The following is a 26,531-nucleotide window of genomic DNA, read 5'->3' as shown; positions in this document are numbered from 1 at the left end:
AAGCCTTCATGCAGAGCTCTGGGGAGCATGGGGTTGTGGTCATGTCTTTGGGGTCGCTGGTGTCAGCACTGCCTCGTGCGACTACAGAGGCTATTGCTGCTGCTTTTGCTCAGCTACCTCAAAAGGTGGTGTGGAGGTTTGTGGGTGAAAAGCCTTCATCCTTGGGGAACAACACTCTTCCGGTTAAATGGCTTCCTCAGAATGACCTCCTGGGACACCCCAAGACTCGTGCCTTTGTAGCCCACGGAGGCACCAACGGCATATATGAGGCCATTTACCATGGCGTTCCCGTTCGGGGCCTGCCACTCCTCTTTGACCAGTTTGACAACCTACTTCGGCTAAAGGTACGTGGGGCAGCTGGGTAATGGAGGCTGGATCACTCACTAAAGAAGACTTCCTGGAGGCTCTAAAGGACATCCTGGAGACTCCCTCGTACCGTAACAACATACAGCGTCTCTCAAAGTTACACCACGATCAGCCAATGTCTCCTATGGACACCGCCATCTTTTGGATTGAATACGTCATCCGGAACAAAGGAGCAGCCCATTTTCAGTCAGCAGGTTTTAGTCTGCCATGGTACTCCTATTCCTGCCTGGGTGTGGCTGTTTTAATTATGGCCCTCTTTGGAGCCTTTGTCTGGGCTTCAGTCTTAGCCTGTCAGGTTCTCTGCTGCCAAAGGTCTCAGGAAAAAAGGAAGGCTGAGTAACTTATTCAAACACTACTTACACTTAATGGCTGCTGTAAGGGAAATTATACTGCCCAATTAAAAACATTGTCATGTTAGAGCATGTATATTATAGGTAATCCTTATTACAGATGTCCTCAACTGCACTGCACATGTCATCATGTAGTATTTTTTTTATTGTTGATCATAAATCTTTTCGATGTATCATTTACTCTACTGAATCTTAGCCTTATTTTTAATGTAAGTATCAGAACTGTAAGGATTTCGGGATGTGTTTGACCAAGACAGGTTTTATACATATATATATATATAGCTGAAGGTTAGTTAGTTAGTTAGTAACTAACTAACAGAAAGGTCCAGACAGGAAACAGCATTGGCCAAAGGGAGTGTGAACAAATAAGGATACTTGAGTTACAATTCCAAGTTACAAATAAGTGAACAGCTTGTAATTGCGGTGCACATTTCAAACTAACCCTTGCTGTCTGCCAATAATACGATTTTTATCTGGTTCCTCTTTTGTCAAAGTGTAACTGCACAACACCGCCCAGTGTTTGCCAGAGGGGCGTGTTGACACAGCATAGTATCTTAATATTTTCCATGGCAATACTGTACACTGATACACGGACACCAATTACTGATCTTTTATTTTTTAAATACATGTCAGGGATACCTGATAAGCGGTCAAAGATGGATGGATGGATGGATGGATGTTTTGTTATGTAAATTACATGACAATTTAACTTCTAACCCTCAACCAAAAGTATTATATTGTTTGGCTTCCCACCCCTAATTTCTGCATCAAATTCTAAACTTTTGAATTAATCTTAGAACTCATCAATCTGATGACAATTTAGCCTCTGGGGTCAACAACCAATATTTAGGGGGCTACCATCTGAGCCAAAACCTCCCATCTGCACACCGGCCGTTGTTTACATGGTTTCAGATTAGCAACTTGAGATGCAAGAATAGAGTTGGAGTTGAGAGACGACGTCTCTGACCGGATTGTTTCTCTGTATATGAATGCTGATACATGTTAAAAAAGCTAATAAAAAGCTTAGTCATTGTCAGAAGATAGCAAATGGTTTCCAAGATTGTATTTTGAACAACGTGCTCCACCTTTTTATGCTCTCCACACGGACTGTTTACCTGCATGCAACCAAAGCTTACTCGAACCAAACATGATTGGTCAATACTACTCGGACTACAAACGGAGACAGAGAAATACTAAAGATAAGCCAAAATGTCAGCTTTGGGGGAAAATCTGGAGCTTTTCTTATATAGTATACCCGGTGGCTACATCATTGGTTTCTCTTTATATACAAGACGATCCTGGGCAAGACACCTCCCTGTTTGTTATCTCGTCTTCATGCCGTTCATAATACTTATCACACAAGATCGAGTAATTTGATTAAATTTAGTACCCCTCCTACCTCTACTACCTTTGGACGTAATGCCTTCCGCTTTGCAGCAGTACAGGAATATACTAAAAAATACCTTGAAACTTACATCTCTGATCCCAATCTCCACCTTTAAGCAAAACCTCCAAAATTACATTGTTGACTCTTGTTCCTGCTGACAATTATGAACCATATTTATACACACATATTTAAGCACTTATTCTTTTTCTTTCTTCGTTGATTGTCTTTTTTAATTCAGTTGCTTGTTTTATGTGTTATGCGTTTGACTATGTAAAGTTGTACAGTATGTTTATCTCTTTTTAATTTGGTTGCTTGTTCTATGTGTCATGTGTTTGACTATGTAAAGTTGTACAGTATGTTCCTTTTTATTTCTGTAGCCTCTTGGCCAGGTCATGTTTGTAAATGAGAAGTGGTTCTCAAACAGTTTACCTGGATAAATAAAGGTTAAATAAAAATAAAAAAATAATTATCTTAAAATGTTAAACAGAGACTGCATTTTCAAGCTTTTCTAAAATAGATTCCATAATTTAAAATTCTATTTTGATTACAAAAAACAACTTCATCTGTGTTATCAGATTAATCTGACCTGAGAATTGAGAGGTGATAGGTGGTATAACATGTTCAAAAACATCCCAAACATCATCAAACTTAAATTGAAGTTTTGTTAAACTTACAGTAGCAACAAATGTATATTATCATACCATTCAGAATGTTTTATCAAAGATCTCAGAGACACAAAGGGTGACAGCCTCCACCATATAGCCTGATCTTGGTGAGGTTATTATTAGTTTCACCCATTTCCTGTTTGACACAAGCACTTTGCACAAAGATAAACCTACTAAGAGTTGACGTGGAAAGTGGAGACAAAATCTAAATCCTCAAGAAAAAGACAAACCCTGGGGAAACATCTTTTCTTGTTGACTTGTACTAGCTCCTCTATTCTGCAGGGCTCCCACTTAAATTTTATTTTTCGACAAATGTAATTAAGTCATGAGGCTTAATATTTCATAATATATATATTATTACATAATCATATTTGCACATTATTGGACACAATATACTTGTATTTTGTCTTACAGTATGTGCTACGATACCAAGATCATCAATATATGTACGTGACAAGGACACACAGCCATTCTGTCTTCATTTGATAAATGTAAAAAGCATGAGTGATGGGAAATGTCAGAATGCTGTACTGCACCTTTAAACAGATTGGAATTGTAAACACACAAATCATGAGATGATCTCAGTTCACATTGCCAACAAATATAAGATAGTGGTTTATGCAATTTTTTTGTAGCTGCCAAAAACTAGAGGACAGTGGTTGAAAAGCTACTTTGGTCACCAGACTGTCACCATATCACCATACTATGGGCACATATTTTTATCAGGTAGTGTCAGGGTGATGATGCTCTGATCTTCTGCAACAGTAATAATAATACACTTTGGGTTAGGGTCTAGGGTTAAGGTTGTAGCATCTTTCAAAACAGAAAACATTTAATACACAAATATGATAAAATACGCCTAAAATACACTAAGGGCAAAATACAAATAAATGTAAAAGAAAAAAAACAACTAGAAAATAAACAGGCCGCACAGATGAAATCGGGGTATGCTCTTATTTAAAAGTACATTTTTATAAAGATATGTAAAAAAAAAAGACAGAAGACCTCAAAATACGCTAAGGTTCATAAGGGGTTAAAATGTCTGATATCAAATGTGGAGCCAGCTCATAAACAGCCTTAAAAGTAATCAATTTTATAATCAATTCAAAGACATTGCACATAGTATTAAAGGCCTTTGCACGTTCCCTCATCACTTTTGTGCATCTTCACAAAATCCTACAGCCTTCTTCTCTTATTTTAAAACAGTTTTGTGCGTAGTTGTTAGTGTCTCACATCTTTTTTGTTGTAATATTTCTATTTTCTTTCTTGTCTGTTTCTGTAATGTGCTTTACTGTTTTATTTCTCATTGCATTTTATTGGGTTCATCGTGTGCATGAAACACCAAGGCAAAATCCTTGCATGTGAAAATGTACTTGTCAATAAATCCTATTCTTAGTTAGATTCTAAAACAGGGAGCCAATGGAAAGAGGCTAAGGCATGTGTTAAAACGAAAGACAAGAAAGAAAGAAGCAGGGGCTTCAGTATTTGCCATGCCTTTTTCTCAAACAGCTTCCAGAAGGACTGAGCAAGTGGATATTAGAAGAAAGAGCATTATGTACTTGGAGTCCTTGTTCATGTACTTGACCTGTCACCAGTATACTGCCCTTTTAAGTGGCAAAAGGATGTTGAAATTAGGTTGAAAGCTAGTTTTCTCACTGCAGCTTCCTGTGCGATCTCATTTTGCAGAACTTCGAGCACATCTCTCTATGTGCGTGAAGTGAGTACAACTCCCGTATTCCACGACGTCTGTTGCAGTAAATAGGCTATTGATAATGCTGGGACCGTCTTTAGGGACACTTCCCCGTTTACTAACTTTCTATGCTGAGCTGATATATGTCATGGTTAATGTGGTCTATATAGGGGCATGGAGACCTTACTGTATATAAGGTGGTAGTAGTAGTAGTAGTAGTAGTAGTAGTGTCAGTAATGATTCAGGGGAAGAGTCAGTATATCAGTTACAATCTTGGATTCTTTAATAACTCAAAGCTTGGTGACATTTTAAAGGAAGGGAAAGGCAAAGTGAGTGATTATACACTCCTCCCTGCTAAACCATGTAGTAAAAATACTGCCTATCCGCCCAATGTCTCCACCTACCCATTCTTCCCTAAAACAATTTCAATTGTGTACGCTTTTTTGTCTCACAGTGGTGCGTGAGCAAAGTTCACCCTGGGTAAATTACACTCGTTCGATGTCTAGTACCTAGATTTATGAAATAAGTCGCTTTCATGAGAGGGCCAATGTTTTCAGCATTGTCTTAGCATATGTCGGCTCTACATTCACATTGTTGCACTGCATTTGATTGCAGGGCTGTTTGTGTGCTTTTTCATTCTGTGGTTTGCAATCTTATCTGCCAATCAACTCTCTTGTAAATCTCTCTCTCTCTCTCTCTCTCACACACACACACACACACACACACACACACACACACACACACACACACACACACAGTTCTGTGCCACACAAAACAAGCCTTTTTGAGTACCCCAGCACAAACACACATGTTACAAGATAACCATGACAACTTACATTTTTATTACATACATTTACTCACATAGTAAAATGAATCAAATGTGTTTAAAAGTCATTTAAAGACAGCGTGATTAATATGTCCAATGGTACATAGCCACCAATCCAAAGGGCCCTGGTGGACACCTTACATCACTTCCTTTCCTTCACAGCTCCTGGCCACCTCAACCATCCTGTGAGCTCCTTACTGGAGTTAGACAGACAGGGAGACAAAGAGAAAGAGAGAGTATATGTTTTTGTTCTGGGCCAGAAAGGCGTGCTCCGGCCTCAGGATGTTGCCTGTAAAACTGAAGAAGTAGGTTTCCTGTGGAGGAAACAATCACAGAATAGACAAGGCTGGGTCCAGACACCGTGTTCCTAACATTTCTTGAGTACAGGTCACCCAGCTGCAGAGAGGGCAGCACGCTTCTGTGGAACAAAGCTGGCTTACAGCTGCAGAGAGGTGAGTGAAAAGTCTTGGTTTGAAATATGTGGTTTAACCGCTCATGCACCTAATGATACTAAACCATCTGAGAATGCTCTTCTATCTGCTTTGCAGGCATTTGTGTCTGTCCTTGATGGATCCTGGATGCTTTTGGAGACTGGTTGACTGACAGATCATACATGCATATATGAACAATATACAATGGAAAAAGTGGATACATCAAACTGATAACAACTGACACTTTTGCTTCGAGTGACTGAATGGCAGTGGTGGAATTACATTTGAAAGTACATTTATTCAAGTACTGTATTAAGTACAGATTTGAGGTACTTGTACTGTACTAGAGTCTTTTTGTGTTACTTACTACTGCTACTAAATTTCAGAGAGAAATATTTTATTTTTTACTCCACCCTATTAATCAGCTTTAGTTACTTTACCAATTAAGATTTTTGCACACAAAACAAACGTAGACCATCAAATACAATGCTTTATTATGAATTAAACTACCCAACTATGTAACAACCTACTATACAAGTCCAGCTGAAATGATTCAACGATCAATCAAAGAACTTATTTGATGATGTGCAGTTTCTAAGATGTGAGGATCTTTCTGCATTGAGTGCTTTGACTTTTAATACTTTAAGTACATTTTCCTAATGATACTTAAATACTGTTACTAAAGTAACATGCAATGTTTACAGTGTGGAAATAGTACCAATCTATCCTGCAAGTAGCTCTAGTTTCCCCATGTCTGGTGCTTGAACAGCAGAGACATGTCCAATGACAGCTGCAACCTCCCGTTGGACACGGACACTTTTGGCCTGACCTGTATCTATGGCCTGATCTTCTCTGTGGGTCTCCCCAGCAACCTGCTGTCTCTCTGGGGACTGTACCACCTGGGTCGCTCCGGTGGAGGAGGCTGCCAGCTGGTCTACATCCTTAACCTGCTGCTGTCAGACCTCCTCCAGCTGCTCACCCTGCCACTGTGGATACTTTACCTCCAAGGTGGCCACCGCTGGCCCTATGGACAGCTAACCTGCGAGCTGGTGGGCTACGTGTTTTACGTAAACGTCTACGCCAGCGTCATGTTCCTGTGCCTGATAGCGCTGGACCGCTGCCTGGCCATCGTGTACCCGCTGAGCAGTCGCGGTGTGCGGACTGTCAGGGTGGCAGCAGTGTCCGGCGTGGCCGTTTGGACCCTCACCTTCCTGTTCTGTCTGAGTGGGCTGCTACCGTCTGTGTTTGACTCGGAGAGACTCCTGTGTCTGGAGCAGTACCCAGTCAGCCCCAGATATGCCCACTTCAAGATCACCACCGTGGCCCTGGGCTTCCTCCTGCCATGTTCCATACTCGGGTGAGTTAACCCCTAGGTCCCAGTGTGCATACTAAAACATGTTATGTCACGTTGTCTTTCCAAACCTGACTATGGATAGGGTTCTTTGGTCAAATGAGTCTGATGTTTTGGGGGTGAATGCCAAAGAACTATTTCCATGTCTAAATAAGAAAGTGGTCAAATTTGTTAAAGCGCAATGAAAATTTGGAGATTATTTACCGAAACCTAAAGTTGTGTGGGAACAATGGCATTACACTAAAACAAGATTAAAAACTCTACACTGGGAGTAAATGTACAAAACATCAGCGAAACCCTTGAGCTACTGAGCAACATGTTTCGCATGTTCTCATGAACGGGTTCATATAATACTGTAGGAAAATGTGTGTGCAATTATTTGTATGATATCTTAGTAAATTATGGTAACCTCCAACCTGTCACTTGAAGTTTACGATAAGCGGTCGTTACAGTTACGCTTAGCGAGCAAAAGGTGACTATGAGCCGGGTACCATTCACCGTGGGTGACGGGGACGGGGCCTGATACAGTTGAGTTTAGCCGACAAAAGTTGCCTATCATGCGGGCACAACAGTTAACTTTAGGCACCAAAACGCCTGTCCACAAAAGTAGTCCAGGACACAAAAATCTATTTCCTCAGTTAAAGTCTTATGTTTTCCATATAACTTCCTCTGGATATGAAGAACCCTCCTCACTACAAGGATCTGTGTGCTGTCATACAGCGGCAGTCAATATGGTGCACACAGCAATACATATGTGAAATACATACAAATTACAGTGCAATAGTTTTTGTAGCTACAGTTTATGTACAAGTGGTGATTGACAACAGCCTGTTGTGAGTGGTACAGTTTAAAAAAGGAACTGGTATACTGTCCTCCAGCGATTTTAAGCCATTTTGCAATTTCTGATGACAGGCTGACTTCTCATCTGCAACTCTGCTTCCTCCCTTAGCTACACCTCAGCCCACATTGGAGTGACACTCCGACGATCTCCTTCCCTCTCCGACCACGAGCGGCACAAAATCGTAGGCATACTAGTCGTGATCACCGTCAACTTCATCGTTGTGTTCGGACCCTATCACCTCGTGGGCGGATACCGCTTTGTGTCCTTGCTGCTGACTGATGAGCCCTGTGGATTTGAGCGTTCCATTTTCCTCATCTATCGCCTGTGCTACGGCCTGACCAGCCTCAACACTCTGCTGGATCCTCTCTTTTACATCTTCCTATGCCCTGATGCCCGGCTAGAGCTGCAAAGATCCCTGCCATGTTTGGGAAGGGGGAAAAATACCAGCAAAAAGATTGCCCTCAGTTTCAGAGCTCACCCAGACAACAAGCGGGAGAGTGAAACTGGACATAATAGTCTTCTAGCACAATAACTTGGATTTGACCACAGAGCAGAATCCTTGGATTTAGTCAAAGCAATTATGCCACCCAGTAAAAATGCACGCTCCGGTTTCAACGCTCAGTGAATCTGTCATTTGTGTTTTAACCTCCTGAGCTGAAACAATTGCACTTGTTGACCTGAATACAGTTTCAGTGGGACGAAAATACACAGATCTCAAAGTGCAAAGACTCAAAGTGCTGTTTACATTTGACACTTAATTTAGTAGAAATATATCAGAAACCAACACTTTTGTGATAACCATATTGAAACCTTCAAAGAAGACATTTACATCCTCTGTTTCACCTATTTACTAAGTCTGTTTTTCAAAGAGTGTATAGAATTGAATCAACATTTTACAGAAAAAGATTTACTGCAATGTTTAAAACGAGTAAAAAAAAACATCTTAATCGCTTGTTTGCTGTCTTTTTAAAGATTAGAATGGGTGTGCATTAGCCTGCTACGGAAACGCAAGCGGGACTGTGGTTATGAGATTGCAAGAAAGTTTCACACAACAACACCAGAAGGCTTTTCTTTGTTTTAGTTTATTAATGTTAAGAAATGTCACAGTATTAGAACCTTTGGATATTACACGAATGGAATGCAATAGTGGATAAAGATATTTCACTATGATAAGCACAATGGGCAAATTCTTAGAAAAAAAGAAGAAGAAGAGCATTCTGTTTCACCACAATGTAGCTTTTCAGCTCGTGCAGATACTGATAAGAGACACCTCATGTATCTGTGACTTACAGTCACAATTCTTTTTACAAAGCCATGAACAACAAAAGAAGCAAAAATGTATGGGTCATTCAACAAACTATGAACACTCATCAAGTAAATCCAAGTAAACAAATATGTGTATATATATATATATGTATATATATATATATATATATATATATATATATATATATATATATATATATATATATATATATATATATATATATATATATATATATATATATATATATATATATATATATATATATATATATATATATAATCATCCAGAATGCTGTATGCTTGTTTCAGTAGTCTACATTCAGGGAAGGTTAAGAGTACACACTAAGTAATACTGAGTAAATCTTTAAACAATGTATGTTACAGTGAGTCAGATAAGCAATTTGAAGAATGGTTGAGACATTTGAAGTACCATAAATTAAACATAAAAGCTGGTTATAACAGCAGGGGCCGTTTCCAGTACAAACAAATGACAGATACCGAAACATATTTATTCTTTATAAATTAGTTTTTTTTGGTTCATTTCCAGCATATTGAAATAAATTGTGAATAAACTGCTTTATTGCCTACCGGCTCACCTTTTTTCACTTTCCATAGTTTTGCCGATCGCATTTAAGTTGCTGCATGTGTTTTAATTTCATTTCAACATTTGTGCAGGAAAATTAGTTTAACATTGATTGAAAAAAAATAAAATTGAAGCAAAGAGAATTAGGAAGCAACAGGAGGTCAGTGAAAACAGTATTTTGCAGGCGCAAATTGGCGAGTCTGAAATTACTGAATCCATCAAGCATTCAGTCAACATTATTTGTCACTTGAAATTGTATGTAGTAGAATGCCAGTGAAATGTTATCCCACCAGCTCCTCCAACTACTCCAACTGATTCATCATAAAGCCTCCTTGAAAATAGCTTTTACTCTGTTGTACAGATGAGAGTGATGCTTGGCGATAACAAGTATCCTCAATTTATGCAAAGACATATCATCAACAGCAAATTCAAACGGGAGCATTTCAGAAAACCCGGGGGCTTCTCACTAAAATGAGATCCAATATAGAGAAAAAACTACAAAATTACAAATAAAGGCTGTCCAAAGAAGTAAATAACAGCTTGGGCACTATTTAAAAAAATCACGTTACGCATTCAATCAGTTCTGAACAGAGTCAGTAAGAGTGTAAGTCTGCTCCTGATCTTTACCTGTTAAGTTTGTCACAGAATTCCTCTGCTTCATCACCATCTCGGATGCGCTGATTGAGGAGCGAGCGGTGCTGCGGCGTCGAGCGAACTCTGCCAGATCCTCAGCCAAAACGCTCTCCATTACAGCGCCCAGGGAATGCCTAATCTTCCTGCATAGGTCAGGGCAGCTGAACACATACAGAACGGGGTTAAGGACACTGTTAAGGAAGCTGATGGTCGCTGAGATTGGGAGAGCCGAGCTCGCAAATTTGTGTGCAGGATGTCCACTGGGGGCGATCACCTCCATGGTGATGAACAAGTGGTACGGAGCCCAGCAGAGTATGAAGCTCACCACCACGGCCACTACGAGCCGAACGAAACGGAAAGGGCGCCGGCAGCCTCTGCGCGCCAAGCTGGCGTTCACGGCACCATAACTAAGGATGATGAGCAGTAGAGGGATCAGGAAAGCTAGAAAGAGCCTCATGAAGGCCAAGGCCTCCATGCGTTCCTTACACAAAGACCTCAGCTCAAATGGTTTGGCAGGGAGGAGTCGAGCATAATTGTAGTAACACAAGATCTGGCCGCTACGTAGGATAATGGTGTCACGGAATATGAAGAAGGGGATTGTCAAGAGGAAAGCCAAGGCCCAAATCACCCCACATATCTTCCCCACAAGTTGGACATTCCTGTAGTTCTGTGCCCAGACGGGTTTCAGCACAACCAGGCAGCGGTCCATAGAAATGGCCGCCAGCAAGAAGCCACTGACAAACATGTTGAGAAAGAAGACGGAGGAATGGAGGCGGCAGAAGGTTGCGCCCAGGGTCCAGGTGTTGCCGCGGGCCATGTAGAGGGTGAAGAAGGGCAGGGAGGCAGTGGCTAGCAGGTCTGAGGCTGCGAGGTTCAGGATCCAGACACTAATGACAGAGCGACGAACATGGAAGCCCACTATTCCGAGGATGAGGAGGTTTTCTATGATGCCAATGGTAGAGACCAAGCCATGGAGGGAAATGGCAAACACGCTCAAAGAACTCATTTTGGTTGTTTGGTTCGATGCGTGAAACATGCTGATATTTGTGTTTATCTGGCTGACGGGACAGTCCACCATGTTGGAGTTGTACTGCGATGATGTCATTTAACTCTCTTTTGCTTCACACTGCTGAGATCTACAACAAAAATCAGAACATGTTAACGAACAGGCAATTTACTGTCACTGAGTGGCAGAATCTTTTCTAAAATGTTTGTTATAATGTATGCAGTACACATGGTGTCAGGGCTCAGAGGATATACAGGAAGTGATAGCTCTTATTTCTACATGGCGATCCTACATGAGAGGATTAGGGCCACATGTAAAAAAATGTTTTTGATTCCTTAGTTTAAAGTCAGAACTCAAAATTCTGACTCAGAACCACGTGTGGCCCTAATCCTCTACCATACTATTGAGATAATGTTCATGACATGAACAATATGTCAATTTGTGGTTACAAAACCATAGCAACCAAGTCATTTTTCTGGTGCTTAATGTACCATGAATCTTTAAATAAATTAGATCTATAATAAAGCTCCAATTTACTTCAACAAACTGCTTTTTGTCTGTATTCATTTGCAACTCTGTTTACAGCCTTTCTGGTACGCCTGAACAGTAATACTTTGCAGTCTTATCTTTCACACTTCCTGTGTGATCTAATCGTGTAACACAACATGCCATTGTATATAAAACATACATCTATAGTGATAAACTCAAAGTCTAACATATTCTATGAATTGCACACTTTTTTAAATCGAATGAGCAGGAAACATGTGGCTTATCCTGGTCAATGCAGATGCTTGGATTAGAAATCACACAGCTCTAACAATAAATGCACAAAAAAAAGAATAAAACACAAAGATTAGGATGAAAACCTGAGGTGTTCACATTTAAAATAAAATGTGTAATGCTCAAGACCTATCACTTTTGTATTACTGACTGAAGAAAATATTAGTCAAGACTGTTAGACCGGACATTTGTGGTTACTTCGCAAAGCTGCAAAAAAGCAAAGAAAGAAGCATATCAGAATATTAGAAATTAAATATCAATTTGAAGCCTGGCGTTATGCCTTAAGCACAACCTTTTCTTAAAAGAAACTGTTGTACACATAGATATTTCATATATATCCCATGCATGTTCATTTGATTTGTGATGGGTGTAAAATTGACACTAGTGGTGTTATCTGGCTTATTGCGAGATAATCACTCTAAAACTGGAACTTGTAAAAAACATTTGCCTCTTCCTTTCTTGGTGTGCTAATTCCTTGCTAAACACTCAGACATACAGTACTCCTGACAAAAAAATGACTTACCTGTCACTCTTTTTTCAAGGCTGATGAGATCTCGGTGTCATCTTATTGTGTGTTTGTGTATGACATAGTACCCGGCACTAGCCTCATGGGCGTATAATTTCAGTAATAGGAAGTCACAAACCTCAAAAGGAACCTAAACTGACAGCTAAGTGTAAGAACAACCCAATTTTAACACAACTTTTAAGAGCATTAGCTTTCTGGAAATTCAGCTATATTTGCCTAGTCATTCAAGTAATTATATAACTTTTTACTTTCAATAATTAACTAAAAAATAGCAACAAACATTTTTGGGACATAAAGGCAATGCTTATGCTAATGTTTAGATCTCTGCCCAGGTTAAAAGTGGGCCGGAGAATAGATGGGGACTTATTTTGTCACCTACCAATAAGAATGATAAAGATGTCAGGTGTCCTGCCTAAACAGGTGCAAGAGAGCTAACTGGAGGCTAAGGAAGATGACAATCAATCAGTTCATTCACACCCACAGAGTCCTGGGAAGAGGTCTAATCAGCCAGAATACCTGAAAACATCTGTGTGGGTGTCCAAGGCCTTTAAATCCAAAACCTTTTTACTTTTATACTGATCCCTGTGAGCAAAGCAATCGTCCGGAAGCCACTTGTTGAGGACAGGCTTAGGTCTCAGGTGTACTGTTGCTGACTTTACTGCAGGGATCGCCCCGCTTCCCAGCCTTGGGAGGCTTCATCAATTTCCCCTCACTGACCACTGACAACCAAAGTAAAACAGGCTACACCCTCCTAAAACCGCGACGGCGGCACCGGATGGGACGAGAGCTTCACGCGGAGCGGTCTGCTGCGGATTATAAAACATACCAACATGGTGGCTTATTGTGGACTGTCTTATTTTATGATAATAGTTCACAAAAATGTGTTTCTGAAACAGTTTTATGTGAGAAATAGGCTATGCTGAACATGTCTTTATTTTAGATCCACAACAAGATTTTTGTGAGCCTTTGAGAGGCCAAACCAAAGCTGACATTCTGACTTGCACTTCTCCATGAATAGTGGGTTTTTGTTTGTTTTTGTACATTATGTATGACCTGTGAAGTGAAGGGAGTACGTGTTTGCGATAAACTCAATTGAGTGGCATGTTTTGCTAGCATGTGACTTCATTGTTTTATTTTGTTAGAATTTGGTGTAACATATATCACACTGTCAATTTCATAGTTTTGATTACTTCTTAAAGTAGCTTCAGTTAACCAAATATGATTTCTCCCTATAGTTTATCTATTATTCAACTTATTCCAGTGTGAAGTCATTGGTAGCTTGCAAAGCTTTCACAGTACCTTCCCTAACACTGCCTGTCTAATCTGTTGATCTACACCAAAATACATGAAATTTCCAATTGCAGTCTTTATTTTGCACAACTTGCTTTTTGGCAACCGAAAAGTGTCTGATGACCTATTACGAAAATCACTTTGATGTCTGCAGTATAAACATCAAAGGATACCCGTATGAACAGAACACAATGACCTGGATATGCTAAAATAACAGGAAAAGAACAGCATGAAGGTAAAAAAAAGTTGTTTCAATCAAGTTTATTAATTGCTTCAGACCCTGCCAGAACTCTGCATCAACTATCAAAAGCTAGGATAAAGATGGGGAAAAAAATCACATATTCATGTATCTTATAAGTGAAAGATTTGACTTGACTATCTACCACAGTGGCATTAAATTACCCACTCAAGACACCTATCAATCACACTCAACACAGGTATGTCTAGTCGAGTTAAAGTGAGCAGCCGTGATACCAGATCCCAGTTAGTTCAGGTTTATAATATTCTCATACCAGTTCTGAACTGGATTGATATCTGGTACTATGAACCCCACTACTGGAATTGACTGCAGATTAAACTAAAGTCAGAGACACTCGTTCCTTGTTGTGCGTGTGGTATCTTCTTCACAAATTATATTGCTCTAAATAAATAATAATTCTAATCCTGCTCTTGATATATCTAAACTAGGCCTTTAACGCTGATGTGCCATCACCACATACTACCCAGGGAGAATAACCTTTACATTTTTTATTTTAGACAATACCCATCTTTACATCGTATTGTATTTAAGTAAGTGCAAGATTTAGTTATGAAGGTGCCTCACTGCTGTGTTAAAAGCATGAAGTGTGTTTCCTACACATGGGCATCAGAATGCTGAAGACCACACAGAAGCAGAAGTTACCAAACATGAGAGCTGTCACATGGTAAAGAAGGCATGTGCCAATCTCTCTTTTACATACCAAACATCACTGTTTCTAAGAGATAAGGGTTCATGTGTGCCCTTTTGCACACTTTAACGATATGTCAGTGACACGACATCACAGAGCAAGTACAACCCCTCAGTTTTGTGTTGTGTTCAAGGTTCATACTGACACCTGCTGGGCCACACTTCGTTTTTGTGTGAAGCCATGAAAACTGCCAAATAGTACTACACCTTTTTTCGTCTCTTTTTCTGTTGACAAAATGTTGACGAAATACAAAATACACCTTTTACCATACAATACTTTTAAATACATGACACTTCATGTATTTAAAATATATAATTATAATATACTATAATAATAATGTTCAGACAGACATTCAGAGAGATAGACAGATAGATATCAATTATACTGTTTTAGTGTTTGACAAAATAAGAGTAAATAAATACAATATTTATTGAATAATGAGCAAAAGAATATACTAAACTATACTTAAAAACTTAAACTTATACTTAAAATACCTTTTCATTCTGTAAATGCAGTACATGTGTGAGGTGGACATGAAATGCAAATAGTACTGTGAAGTTTTGTCCAGTTATGGATCAGATAATATAAAGATGTTGAAAGGTTTATACAGCACAACAATGGTTGGACAATAGACTGTTAATATTAACGGTCTATGGGTTGGACGCAGCGTTAAAGTGACAAACAATATGGTCCAGGGGTAGCAGATTCAAGCTGAATGGAGCCAAGTCAGACATATCAGATGAAAACCAATTTTAAGCAGTTCCACCTAATAAAACTAGTCCCAGAATCAGCTCTTATTAGAAAAGAATGTTAATGGTAAGTTTTCCAGTCCATACCGATTGTAATGTAATTTGTTTGCAAGGTTGTTTCCGTAATGCTGTTTTCTAAAAGGCCAGACTGAAAATTGAGGGTTCGAAGTGGTCCTTACGAGTTTTTGGAAACTTCTATTTGAGCTGTTGATTTTTTTTGTCATATCAAGGGATGTGCAGCTTTTTCTGTTGTTAGATTACATTTACAAGCAAACACAAAGCTTGATCTATTTCATGAAGTCCAGTCCATTAGGGAAGGTCTGATGGTCTCATCTCTTACGTCATAAAAGAGAGAACTCAGACATCTATGGAAAATAAAAATACATATATAAAACATTCTGTGCACGCACAGGTACTTTCCTTGTGACAATTATCAAAAGAGCGATGAGAGACTGAGTCCCAGATGCAGCCGATGCAGCAGTGTTATGATTTGAGTTTTCAGGTCCTCAAATTGAAAATCTAACAGTAAAATAACTCATGTCAGGATATACACAGTTTTTAACCAATAAAACCACACATGCATTCCTGGATAGGAGAATAAACGGTCTGGGTTTTTTGCATTTCTTTGTACCAACCACATCTATTTTGGGTGGCGTTAAGATGTGGACGCAGCGTCCGTGGCTCTGCAAAATGGTTTAGAACATTTGCCACCCACAAAAGAAAATGTCATTTACAATGTTAAATGAAGATAACTGTTCACACTATACAGTAACATGAGCTATTTAAATTAGCTGGATAAATATTTAAAAGTATTAGCTCTTAGAAGTGTATAGCCAAAACGTCCCAAGAGAAGAAATGCCGTAAACATAATCTTTGTAAATCTTCACAATCATTAAGGAACTAAGCGGGCCTGCCTTGTTGCATGATCCAAATGTTCTTTAATACTTGCCGTTTTTAACCTGTAACATTTCTCAGAGGTTTCGATTAATACTTCTTGATGCAACGGGAGTTTAAAGTCGAACTCAAAGAAAGCAGAAATGAACTCTCTTCAATATAGTCTACTTTGGACTTAACTTTTATTTAACTTTGCCATACTTTGTCTCCTTCCCGATTCCTGATTAACTCCCACAGGAATCTCAAATCGTGTCAACAATGACTAAAAACATTAGCGAGTAAGGGTTTGGATATTTAATTGAGTTGTCAGGAGACTCTGTCAGATGGGAATGTTTTCCATCTGTGACTCATTACTTTTTCCTGCAGCTGAAAAACAACATTGCCTAAACAATATTGACATGCAACATTTAGCAAAAGTCACCTGACATTTAAGGAAAGATGACCAAAAACATAAACAGTGACTTTTAAAAACCTTATTAGCAGACATCAAATGAGCTATGGATCCCTAAAACAAAAGGCTTTTTTTTTATATATTGATATTACTCAAAGTATTTGTCCATTAAAGTAGAGAGTATTCTTTGATCTAGTATATGTTGACCAGAGCCCAGTTATTCAAAAATCTAATTGATTCATCTTGATCAAATTGATCCATATTTGGAAATCCTATCTTTTGCTATCCAGGATCACCGGATCCATCTTACTTTTATGCCACTTTTTTGAAGGAGCATTGGATTGGATCAATGTGTTCCAAATTCCACATTTCGGAATGACCAAATCCTGTTTCCTGGAGCCTTTGATGAAACCAACACTGTAACCTACAGGCTTAACAAGGAACAACAAGTGGGCAAAAGGGGACGCACAGCATCAGCATCCAACTTGTGGGCAACGGCAACTTTGTGATAACCGACTTTGTGGTGAAATAGCCAGGATCTGTTCATAACACACGTGTTCTAGGAGAGAGTATACTATACAGAGAGCTTCAATCCCATTGGCCAAACTGCATGGTATTGGGAGACAGCGTGTATCCACTCCTCCCATGGCGGATGACCCCCTTTTCCAGTTGCAAACACATCTGAGCAGGCACGCTTCAACTCCTCACTTTGCAAAACAAGATGTGCTATTGAGTGCTTCAATGGAGTCCTGAAGAGACGGTCTCCTTGTCTTTACTACTCCAACCCAAGGTGGCATGCAACATAATCCTTGCCTGTATTGTTTTGCATAACATCGCCACCATCAGGTCCCTCCTGATGGCAAGTTTAATGGATCTGAGCATGATGTAGAACCAGAACAGACGCCGATGTTCTTCCCTAATGAAGGACACACTGGACATGCAATTAGAGATGCAATTGTCAGAAATTACTTTTAACTAGGCTACTCAATGACTGAGTATATTTGTTGTTGTCATTGCCGTTAATATACTGTGGAGTTATAGAGCCGTGAGCAACAGGGACATTTATTTATCAGCTGATACTGTAGGTTTGGGATTTGTTTTGTTTACCGTATCTCATTAGTTGTGACATGCTTCATACATGCTTCAAATATGAAGACATGTCAAAATCATCAGTAAACACTGATTTTGTGATCATTCACTTAAAAAATTTAAACTCTATCTAGACTTTATTTGGTTCAAGAAATCACAGTGAATCCACCCTTCTGATGGGATCAGGATAATCCTGTTATTTTTGGATCAAATGGATCCCAAAGGGCAGGTTTGATTCAGAACAAAGGTTAAAATCGGATTACAGGCTCTCATTTTAGTTCAATCCCTCTTTTGCTTATGAAAAACCCATTTCCAATGTGTCTCAAGAGTTATCTTGAGACACTTCATAGATAGGTTGAAGTGCTTCAAAGATAAGAGTTATCTTGAGACACTTCATAGATAGAGTAGGTCTAGACCACACTAGACCACATCATTTACAAGGACCCAACAGTTCTAGTAGTTCCCTGCAGAGCAAGCATTTAGTGCGACAGCGGCGAGGAAAAACTCCCTTTTTAGGAACCAACCTGGGACAGACCCGGACTCTTGGTAGGCGGTGTCCGACGACCGGTTGGGATTGAAAATATGCCGTAAACTTAACTTACATCGTGTTGCCAGTAAACCGTTTAAATCCGAGCATGTGCAACTTACATCTGCACTCGACTACAATGACAACAAAAAAGTTTGCACTGCTGCATTTAAACAGAAGTATTAGTGGAAGAGTCCTTTTCATTAGCCATGTAAACAGCTCAGTTGGGTTATTTTACATACTGTATATAGACATATGTATATATATCTTTTTTTGAGATAAGGGCAACAAACAGAATATTATGTGCAGGTAAACATAGTCACTGAAGATGAAATATACTCCACTTACTTTGGATTTCTGCTAGCTATACTTTTTCTCTACACAAGGTACTCATACCCTCTCCATCAGGCATTGGTGATAAACAGCCACAGGAGGCATTCATTATATCAATATTTAATGAAGACATAATGATGGGTAAGGATTTGAATATTTAATGTGTCTTAATGACTTATCAGGGGATTGGGTCAGCTGTGGGGATTTCTCTCTTTGTGATACCTTAGAGTATCTCACCAAACTGAAAACAATATATCCAACAACAACAACTCAACTTAAAAAGGTTAGCAGAAGTCTAACTTTTACTGGCATGTATTCACTGCTGTTTTCAGTTTTCTTTTGGGCCTCAGATGTTAAAACATATTAGAATAACACATTTTACATTAATAAATCTAATGTAAGAAGCGTATAGACAAGCTAACTATATATTTTGACGCAAGGATACAGCAAATAACCATCTGACCTCAAAATCTGTCACACTAATACCTCTACCTATTAGAGGGCTTTGCGGGTTAGACGTTTGCCACGCTTTACCAACCAGTGAAAGTAAACAAGACCGGAAAATGCTGGATTTCATGTCTGTATTCAGTCAGAGATGTCATAGACTCAAATTCATCAGTCATTGTTAGAAATGATTTATCAAATCTTTTTCCATCAGCTCAAATATGATTAAAGGCATTTTCCTCACAATTTAGTATTTCCCTAAATTAATGGACACAGGTTTTATACTTCTTGTAAATATTTTAAGTAACCATATTTTGATATGCGTATATTGTATATCCTGTGGTAACACCCAACGCAGTCATAGATGTATCCTTCTGCTAAATGCATCAAATCGTCATAATCAGCCAAAATGTGAACTTTTGTTTGGACATGCAGGTGTGATAAGACTCCTAAATTCTTATTGTGTTTTAATGTACAGTATGTGTGTTCTAAACCAGTCATATAGGTATTCACAACTCATAAAACATGAGGCACAAATAAATGCATGAGTGACCTGTAAATCTTTTGTATGTGTTCCTCCAATTTTTAAATTGTACAACACAATGCAATTAAAAATGCAATGCGATTTGTATTTGTATATGTGTATCTGTGTCTGTGCCTCTAACTTGTAACTCATTAAACATTGCACAAATAAAAGCTGAATAACTTGTATCTGTAAATGATTAGCTGCGTCTGAGCCTCTAGTTTGGAACTCGGACTTTGATACAAATCGGTTGAGAGTCACAATTTTTTTTCCAACAGTCGCAAAAGAAGAACACAAAGAGGAAGAGATTTAAAAATCTCCATTCAAAAATGCTAAGTTGATTGACAAATGATGATAAAGGATTTACAAATTAGAGGAACATATAAGACACAGATTACAGATACAAATCATTTGCTAATATTTCATGAATGCCGCCAATGTCTTTTAATGGATGTTTTTGTGTCAAACTATCATTGATTCATGTCATGTTCTTATTTCTACATTCTGTGAATTATTTAAACTAAGTCCTGTGTTGTGTTGAGTCGAATTTTATGTCTCTATTCTTGCGTCATTTTTTCAGTGATTCATTGAATGTTGTTTTGTTGGGTGATTGTATTACGCACTGCAATGTAGGGATCCACGTTTCGGGTGGACTCCAAGACAACTAGCTTTGGCTAATAAATCAAATCACTCTTACATTTCTACTGTATTTTTTATATTATTAGTATATGTGTATTTGTGCAAATAATGAAGTAAACTTTTTGGACAGATGCTGATGTCATGGCCATTAGGGAACAATTGATGACAAGAGCCAGGGGGGTGGAATATGACAGAAGGGGAGTTACACTAACTGAAGTGGGTGTGAGGACGAAGCTCCATAAACAGATTGTTCAGACCTGCGCTGTCTGACTTTAAACAGACACAGCCTCTAACTCTCTATCTGTCTGCAGCAGGTGACTGTGTACGACTTTTGCTTGTGAACTAACCTGACATCCCTACCTTTCCAATGGATGGAAGGAAAAATGGTTCTTTTAAGTAATTGTGCTTTGTGATGTCAATGGGTTAATATTTTGGATTCATTTAATGTTTCTCTAAGATGTCATCTGCAAATCAGTCTCAGTCCAACAACACTGTTGGCTCCAACAGTACTGTTGGAATGCTGCATATGGGGTACATGGAATTAGTGTTGTTTTCCACTATGATTTCAATACCATGCTGTGTGTTTCTCTTCATTAATGGGACCATGTTATTCACCTTAAGGAGTAAAATAGTGTTTCGTGAGACGTCTCGTTACATTCTACTGTTTAACCTCCTTTTTGCGGACACTGTACAGATGTCACTCGGTCAGTTTCTTTTTATACTGAATGCTTTTAGAATAAGGCTGACATATCCTGTATGCGGTATTCTTATCATGTTTGCTTCCTTAACAAATGTAATCCCCCCTCTCACGCTGGTGGTGATGTCTCTGGAGAGATATGTGGCTGTGTGCTACCCTCTGAGACACTCTTCAATCGTTACCGTCAGAAACACAGCAGTGGCGATCGTTGTGGTTTGGGGCTTTAGTTCATTAAATATCCTCACCCAAGTTATTTTGATGTTGAATTTTAAATTTGAAGACCTGGAGAGCCTGATGATGAAAGATAACTGTGTTAAGGAAACCATGCGATTTAGCTCAGTGTCTGATCTTTATGATAGAGTGTATGTTTATTTTCTGTTTGTTTCAGCTGGTGTGGTAATCTTTTGCTCATATATTGGTGTGTTGATAGCAGCTAGATTGGCCTCTACGGACAAAGCTTCTGCTCGAAAGGGTCGTAACACGCTGCTGCTGCACATGGTGCAGCTGGGCCTCAGTCTATCCTCGACCATACACAACCCATTGCATCTTGCGCTCTCAAAGGTCCTAGACAAGAAAATATTTGTGCGAGTCCAAATTGTCCTTTATGTGTGTATTATCATCTTTCCATCATGTCTGAGTTCTCTCATCTATGGAATTAGAGACAAGACTATTAGACCCATCCTCATTTCCAATATTTGCTGTCAGTGGAGATGCTCACTTTCCCTCTCAGTTGTCCCAGCCAAGGTAAAAAGCAGCAAGCATATCACTTCATAGATCACTATATTAACAAAATGTGTTTATTTTTTTTACTTTTAAACTGTGTAGCGTGGCACTTTAAGTAAAGGTGGGATTTGTTGCATGCTATATATGAGTATACAGGAGATACATACTTATACTGGATAGAAGTGATTGTAGCACAGTCTTTTTCGGTCTCTGTTTTAGTTTGTTCTTTTGGGACTTACAGACAAGGACGTAGAGTTTCAGAGCCACAGGATGCGCATGCCTATAATGGTGAGCCTTGAATCTTTAAAGATATACTGTATGAGCTTTAAAAACCAAAAAATATGTGAGAAAATTAAACAAAATGTTTTGTATGGGAGAAAATGTGATCAAGTTTAGAAACAACAAGAGCACTTTTTATCATTTGCAACGAGGTGTGGTCCTCTAATATCTTTAAAATACAATCACAGAATCATGACATGTGTCTTGCAAAAGGTGATTACTCCATCAAAAGAATTAACTCCTGTTTCAAATGTAAATAAACCCATCAATGAATAAATCTTTGCCATCAAAACAAAAAGTTCCTTTATCATTGCTTAGACCAAGACAGTCAAAATGCAAAGAAATCTTGTCAAATGACAGTGTACTTAGAAAGTGTGATGGTTACTCAATAGGTTATATTGTCCAGTTACTAGCATTGTATACTTAGGCAGCTGAATAGTATTGAGCCATGGCACACACTATACATGCTCATTGGATGGACACACCCGCCAACTGCAAATACATAAAGAATGCTTGTACAGAGAAAAGATATGCAACGGCTAAATTTTATGGAAATACTGTAAAGGTTTGCAAGGAACAAGAAAATCCACCTCATGGGTCTTTGTCTTGCCACAACATTTTATGGACATCACACCTGATATCCTGCTTTGCAGTACAATGAGGGAAAATCTTTTGGCTTGACGCAGCCCGCCCCCCTACCAATCTGCTGTGATATTGTTACTTGTCAGCATTGGGTTACCATCTGACAAAGTTTACAACAATACCACATACCTATTATGTATTTAATATACAGTATCTGTGACAGGTTATTGTGATAGTTGGTTGCTCTATTTTGCATGTAAGGATTTACACAATAAATGTATGAATAATGGCATTTGGGAGTGGCAAATTAATGCAAAAAATTTAGATCTGCAAGGCTTACTCAGTGCTCTTTGTGTCAAAGCAGTTATAAATGAGTCATGAGAACAAATGACGCAATGCTGCTAAAAATAGTGACACAGTTTGACAAAGTTTAAAAGTCATTCAAAGATTGTGACAGGCTAGGCAGCTCCACATTTGTATACAGACGCAGCAAAAGATTGATCCAGCCACACAAAAAGCCTGAAAGTCGAAAGTTAAAACGGAAGTACTAAGAGTCGTTGCTATGGAGATGATACACACACATCGTCACATTGGTGTGAACTGGCAGGTTTCAAAGCGCTGCAGACTGGTGATTTGCAAGTAGTTGCAAGTTTCAACTCGTCTCGTTGTGAATCTTTGGTGTGAACTGGGCTGAAGATAAATCCTTAATTAATCATTACAGTAATATGAATGGTACCTAAGTGTCAATGGTTAGTGGGGGTGGGGGGGGGGAGGTTTTGCATGTGAACTCGGTGGCATACTCTGCTCCATACATCATCACTGTTTAAGGAATACAAACTGAACAAGAGCCCATTTGATTTTGCTGTCCGATTACATCAAGAGGCTATTTTATGTTTCTTTATCGCTTCTGGGGGATGTCAAATGCAATTCAATCTCCGACCAACATCATGTTTCCCCACTCTGACTACAATGCCATGCTGTGTGTTTCTCTTCATTAATGGGACCATGTTATATACCTTGAGGAGTAAAACAGTGTTTCCTAAGACCACCCGTTACATTCTTCTCTTTAAACTCCTTTTTTGCAGACACTGTACAGACGGCCCTGAGTCGGTTACTACACTGTACATGCTGGCTGTTTGTAGAATAAGGCTGACAATATGGCTGTGTGCTACCCACTGTGACAATCTCTACAATCGTTACAATCTCTACAATCTCCTCAATCGTTGCCACCATGAACACAGACACACAGCGGTGATCTTTGTGGTTTGGAGCTCTAGTTCACTAAATATCCCCACACAAGTTATTTTTACTGTAGGAGAGCCTGAAGATGAAAGATATTTGTGTTATAAAAAGCATGCTCATTGGCCCAATGTCTGATGATTATGTAAAATGTATGTTAATTTTTAAGTGTAAAAAAGCTACGTCCAAAGCACCCTTTAGAATATTATTCAAATGTTAAAGATAGGGGACAATCTATTATTGTCTAGTATTATTATTATTATTATTATCTATTATTGTCAAAAATGCTATTTAAAGCTAATATGAGGTAGTCTACATCTTCATCTGGGTGTCGGGGACCCCTGGGGGTTCTCAGAGTTACTGCAGGGGGGGACGCCAAATTATTGAATGATGATTTTTCAGAAAGTTCTTTTGTAATTGAAATGTCTGATAATATACTATATATTATCCAACAAATTATTAGCAATGACAATTTAGCCTATCTCTTCAAACAAAATTACCTAACATGGATTCACTGACCTACAGGTAAGCTAGTCACTAAGGTAGCCATCCAAAAATGCAGTTTGAAGCTTAAGGATTTACTGTGCCACATGTACTGTACTGTATGTTTAACATTAAAACATAATGTATATGTACTATATGAATATGTCAACAATAATTTGAATAGCTTAGTATTGTATGCACCATACAAAGCTGTATGTTGTGGCTTTAAGGCCCTACACATTATTTTAGGCCCAGTTTGATATACAACTACATTTTATAATACGCTGTAGGGGGTCCCTGATCCGTCTCTCTTTCAGCGCAGGGGTCTTTAGCCTAAAAAACGTTGAAGATCTGTGGTTTAGGTAATTCAGCTCTGCAAGAAAACATGGTGTGGAGAGAAATACACACTTCATTCGGTTAACTCAGACTGCTAAAGGAGGCATCCTTACCAGATGCCCAAACCACCTCAACTAGATCTTTTCGACGCGAAGGAACAGCAGCTCTAATCCGAGCTCCTCACGGATGACTGAGCTTCTCATCCTATCTCTAAGGGACACGCCAGCCAACCCTCCTGGGGAAACCCATTTCGGCCGCTTGTAACCTGGATCTTGTTCATGACCCAACCCTCATGACCATAGGTGAGGGTAGGAACGAAAACATTTACGTAAAATTCAAGCCATTGCCAAATGAGTTGCTACAAAGCTAATTAAGACTACCAGCTCCACACAACTCTCCGTATTTCTTAGCATGGTTATGTTCAGAATATCATGTTTTTTTAATCATCTGTGTCCCCTTTGGCTATAGCATCTGAGTGGAGGAGGGGTGGGGGCGCGTGCTCGATTGCAGAGGGTTAGCGTCATGTGGATGCAACAACAGTAGTGTTGTCATTACTTAGAATTCCTCATGTGGGCAACATAAACTATGCACTATATCTTTAAGTATTGACTATGGAGGGAAATGATGTTAACTTAAAAACATTCTAGTGGGATTTACTGAACTCCATGATGATGTTCATACTCATAATGACAAATCAGCCGGTTTGGCAGAACGGGAAACTGTCCCAACTCAAACATGGATGATGCTGCAAAGAAGTTACTGATTCTAAAACATGGATGCTTCACACATCTTCAACTCCACCCGACGGTAGATCTACACAGCCACCACAGTTTTAAGGTGGGCATCCAAGATCAGTGTCATCAATTCAGTATTGGCCCGACTTTAAAATATTTTCACCAATCTCTTTCTGTTCCTGAGTTACGGCGCAGAACGAATGATGTCACAGTGAAATTTACCTTTGACCTCTTAGATACATGTCTTCACACCATCATTTATGCTTTTAACATACGTGTTAATTGTTAACACAATTAGTTTATGAGTTCTTGAGTTAAAATCTAGCCAGTTCCTCCTTAATTCCAAGTGGACATTTGTGCCAGAAGTAATAGCTTTCCCACCAGAGGGAAGTCAGTGGTGAATCAAGAATCAGACATCTTCATAATGAAGGTTGACTATGTTGTATACACTGAGGTTATTGTTAGTCTGTGAAGATATCCCTAAAGGTTCAAAGGACTTAAAGGTCCCGTGGCATGAAAATGTCACTTTATGAGGTTTTTTAACGTTAATATGAGTTCCCTCAGCCTGCCTATGTAAATAATGCACCTAAAACACAAAGGTGAGCAAGGGTGATAACAATCACCATCATGAATCAACAGCCAGGTGTAGGTAACAGTTGAAGAACACAAACAACAGAATCACAAGTTAACTTACGTTAAATGTGCCAGAACTAAAGACCAGTACAGCAACAGGCTTAAATGAACTGACAACATCAGTTCAAAGACTTACAGTTCTCAAGGACGCACACACACAATCTAAACTGATTATCCTCCGGACAGCTAGTCACTTTTCCTTTTCTCTCTCTTTTTTCTCCGAGTGGCGCTATTCTCCGACATGCACTCACAATCACACCTGATAGACTACCTTTAGTACAAAACTAAAGTAACTGGCC

General features: G+C 39.1%; 3 protein-coding genes and 1 pseudogene across 3 annotated transcripts; 3 read left to right on the top strand and 1 right to left on the bottom strand.

Moving 5' to 3' along the window:
* LOC117935236 overlaps nt 1-706 on the top strand; it is a 2,149-nt pseudogene extending 1,443 nt beyond the window's left edge.
* Nucleotides 707-6,211: 5,505 nt separating this feature from the next.
* si:dkey-165a24.9 (G-protein coupled receptor 4) lies at nt 6,212-8,792 on the top strand. The gene is made up of 2 exons (XM_034856842.1): nt 6,212-7,072; nt 8,016-8,792. Exons 1-2 carry the CDS (start codon nt 6,492-6,494, stop codon nt 8,437-8,439), a joined length of 1,005 nt encoding a protein of 334 aa, XP_034712733.1. The 5' UTR covers nt 6,212-6,491; the 3' UTR covers nt 8,440-8,792.
* Nucleotides 8,793-9,839: 1,047 nt separating this feature from the next.
* Nucleotides 9,840-12,828, bottom strand: LOC117934801 (prostaglandin D2 receptor 2-like). Its single transcript, XM_034856810.1, has 2 exons — nt 12,699-12,828; nt 9,840-11,525 (listed from the first exon to the last, which is right to left on the bottom strand). The coding sequence occupies exon 2, from the start codon at nt 11,492-11,494 to the stop codon at nt 10,334-10,336; it is 1,161 nt and encodes a 386-aa protein (XP_034712701.1). The 5' UTR covers nt 11,495-11,525; nt 12,699-12,828; the 3' UTR covers nt 9,840-10,333.
* Nucleotides 12,829-20,819: 7,991 nt separating this feature from the next.
* LOC117934819 (odorant receptor 131-2-like) lies at nt 20,820-22,229 on the top strand. The gene has a single exon (XM_034856840.1). It carries the CDS (start codon nt 20,984-20,986, stop codon nt 21,995-21,997), a length of 1,014 nt encoding a protein of 337 aa, XP_034712731.1. The 5' UTR covers nt 20,820-20,983; the 3' UTR covers nt 21,998-22,229.
* The last annotated feature ends 4,302 nt before the right edge of the window (nt 22,230-26,531 follow it).

This window comes from Etheostoma cragini, chromosome 19, assembly GCF_013103735.1.
Source record: "Etheostoma cragini isolate CJK2018 chromosome 19, CSU_Ecrag_1.0, whole genome shotgun sequence".
NCBI classification, from domain to species: domain Eukaryota; kingdom Metazoa; phylum Chordata; class Actinopteri; order Perciformes; family Percidae; genus Etheostoma; species Etheostoma cragini.
Note: the sequence above shows the minus strand (reverse complement) of the source record. Positions and strands in the feature narration are given on the sequence as shown.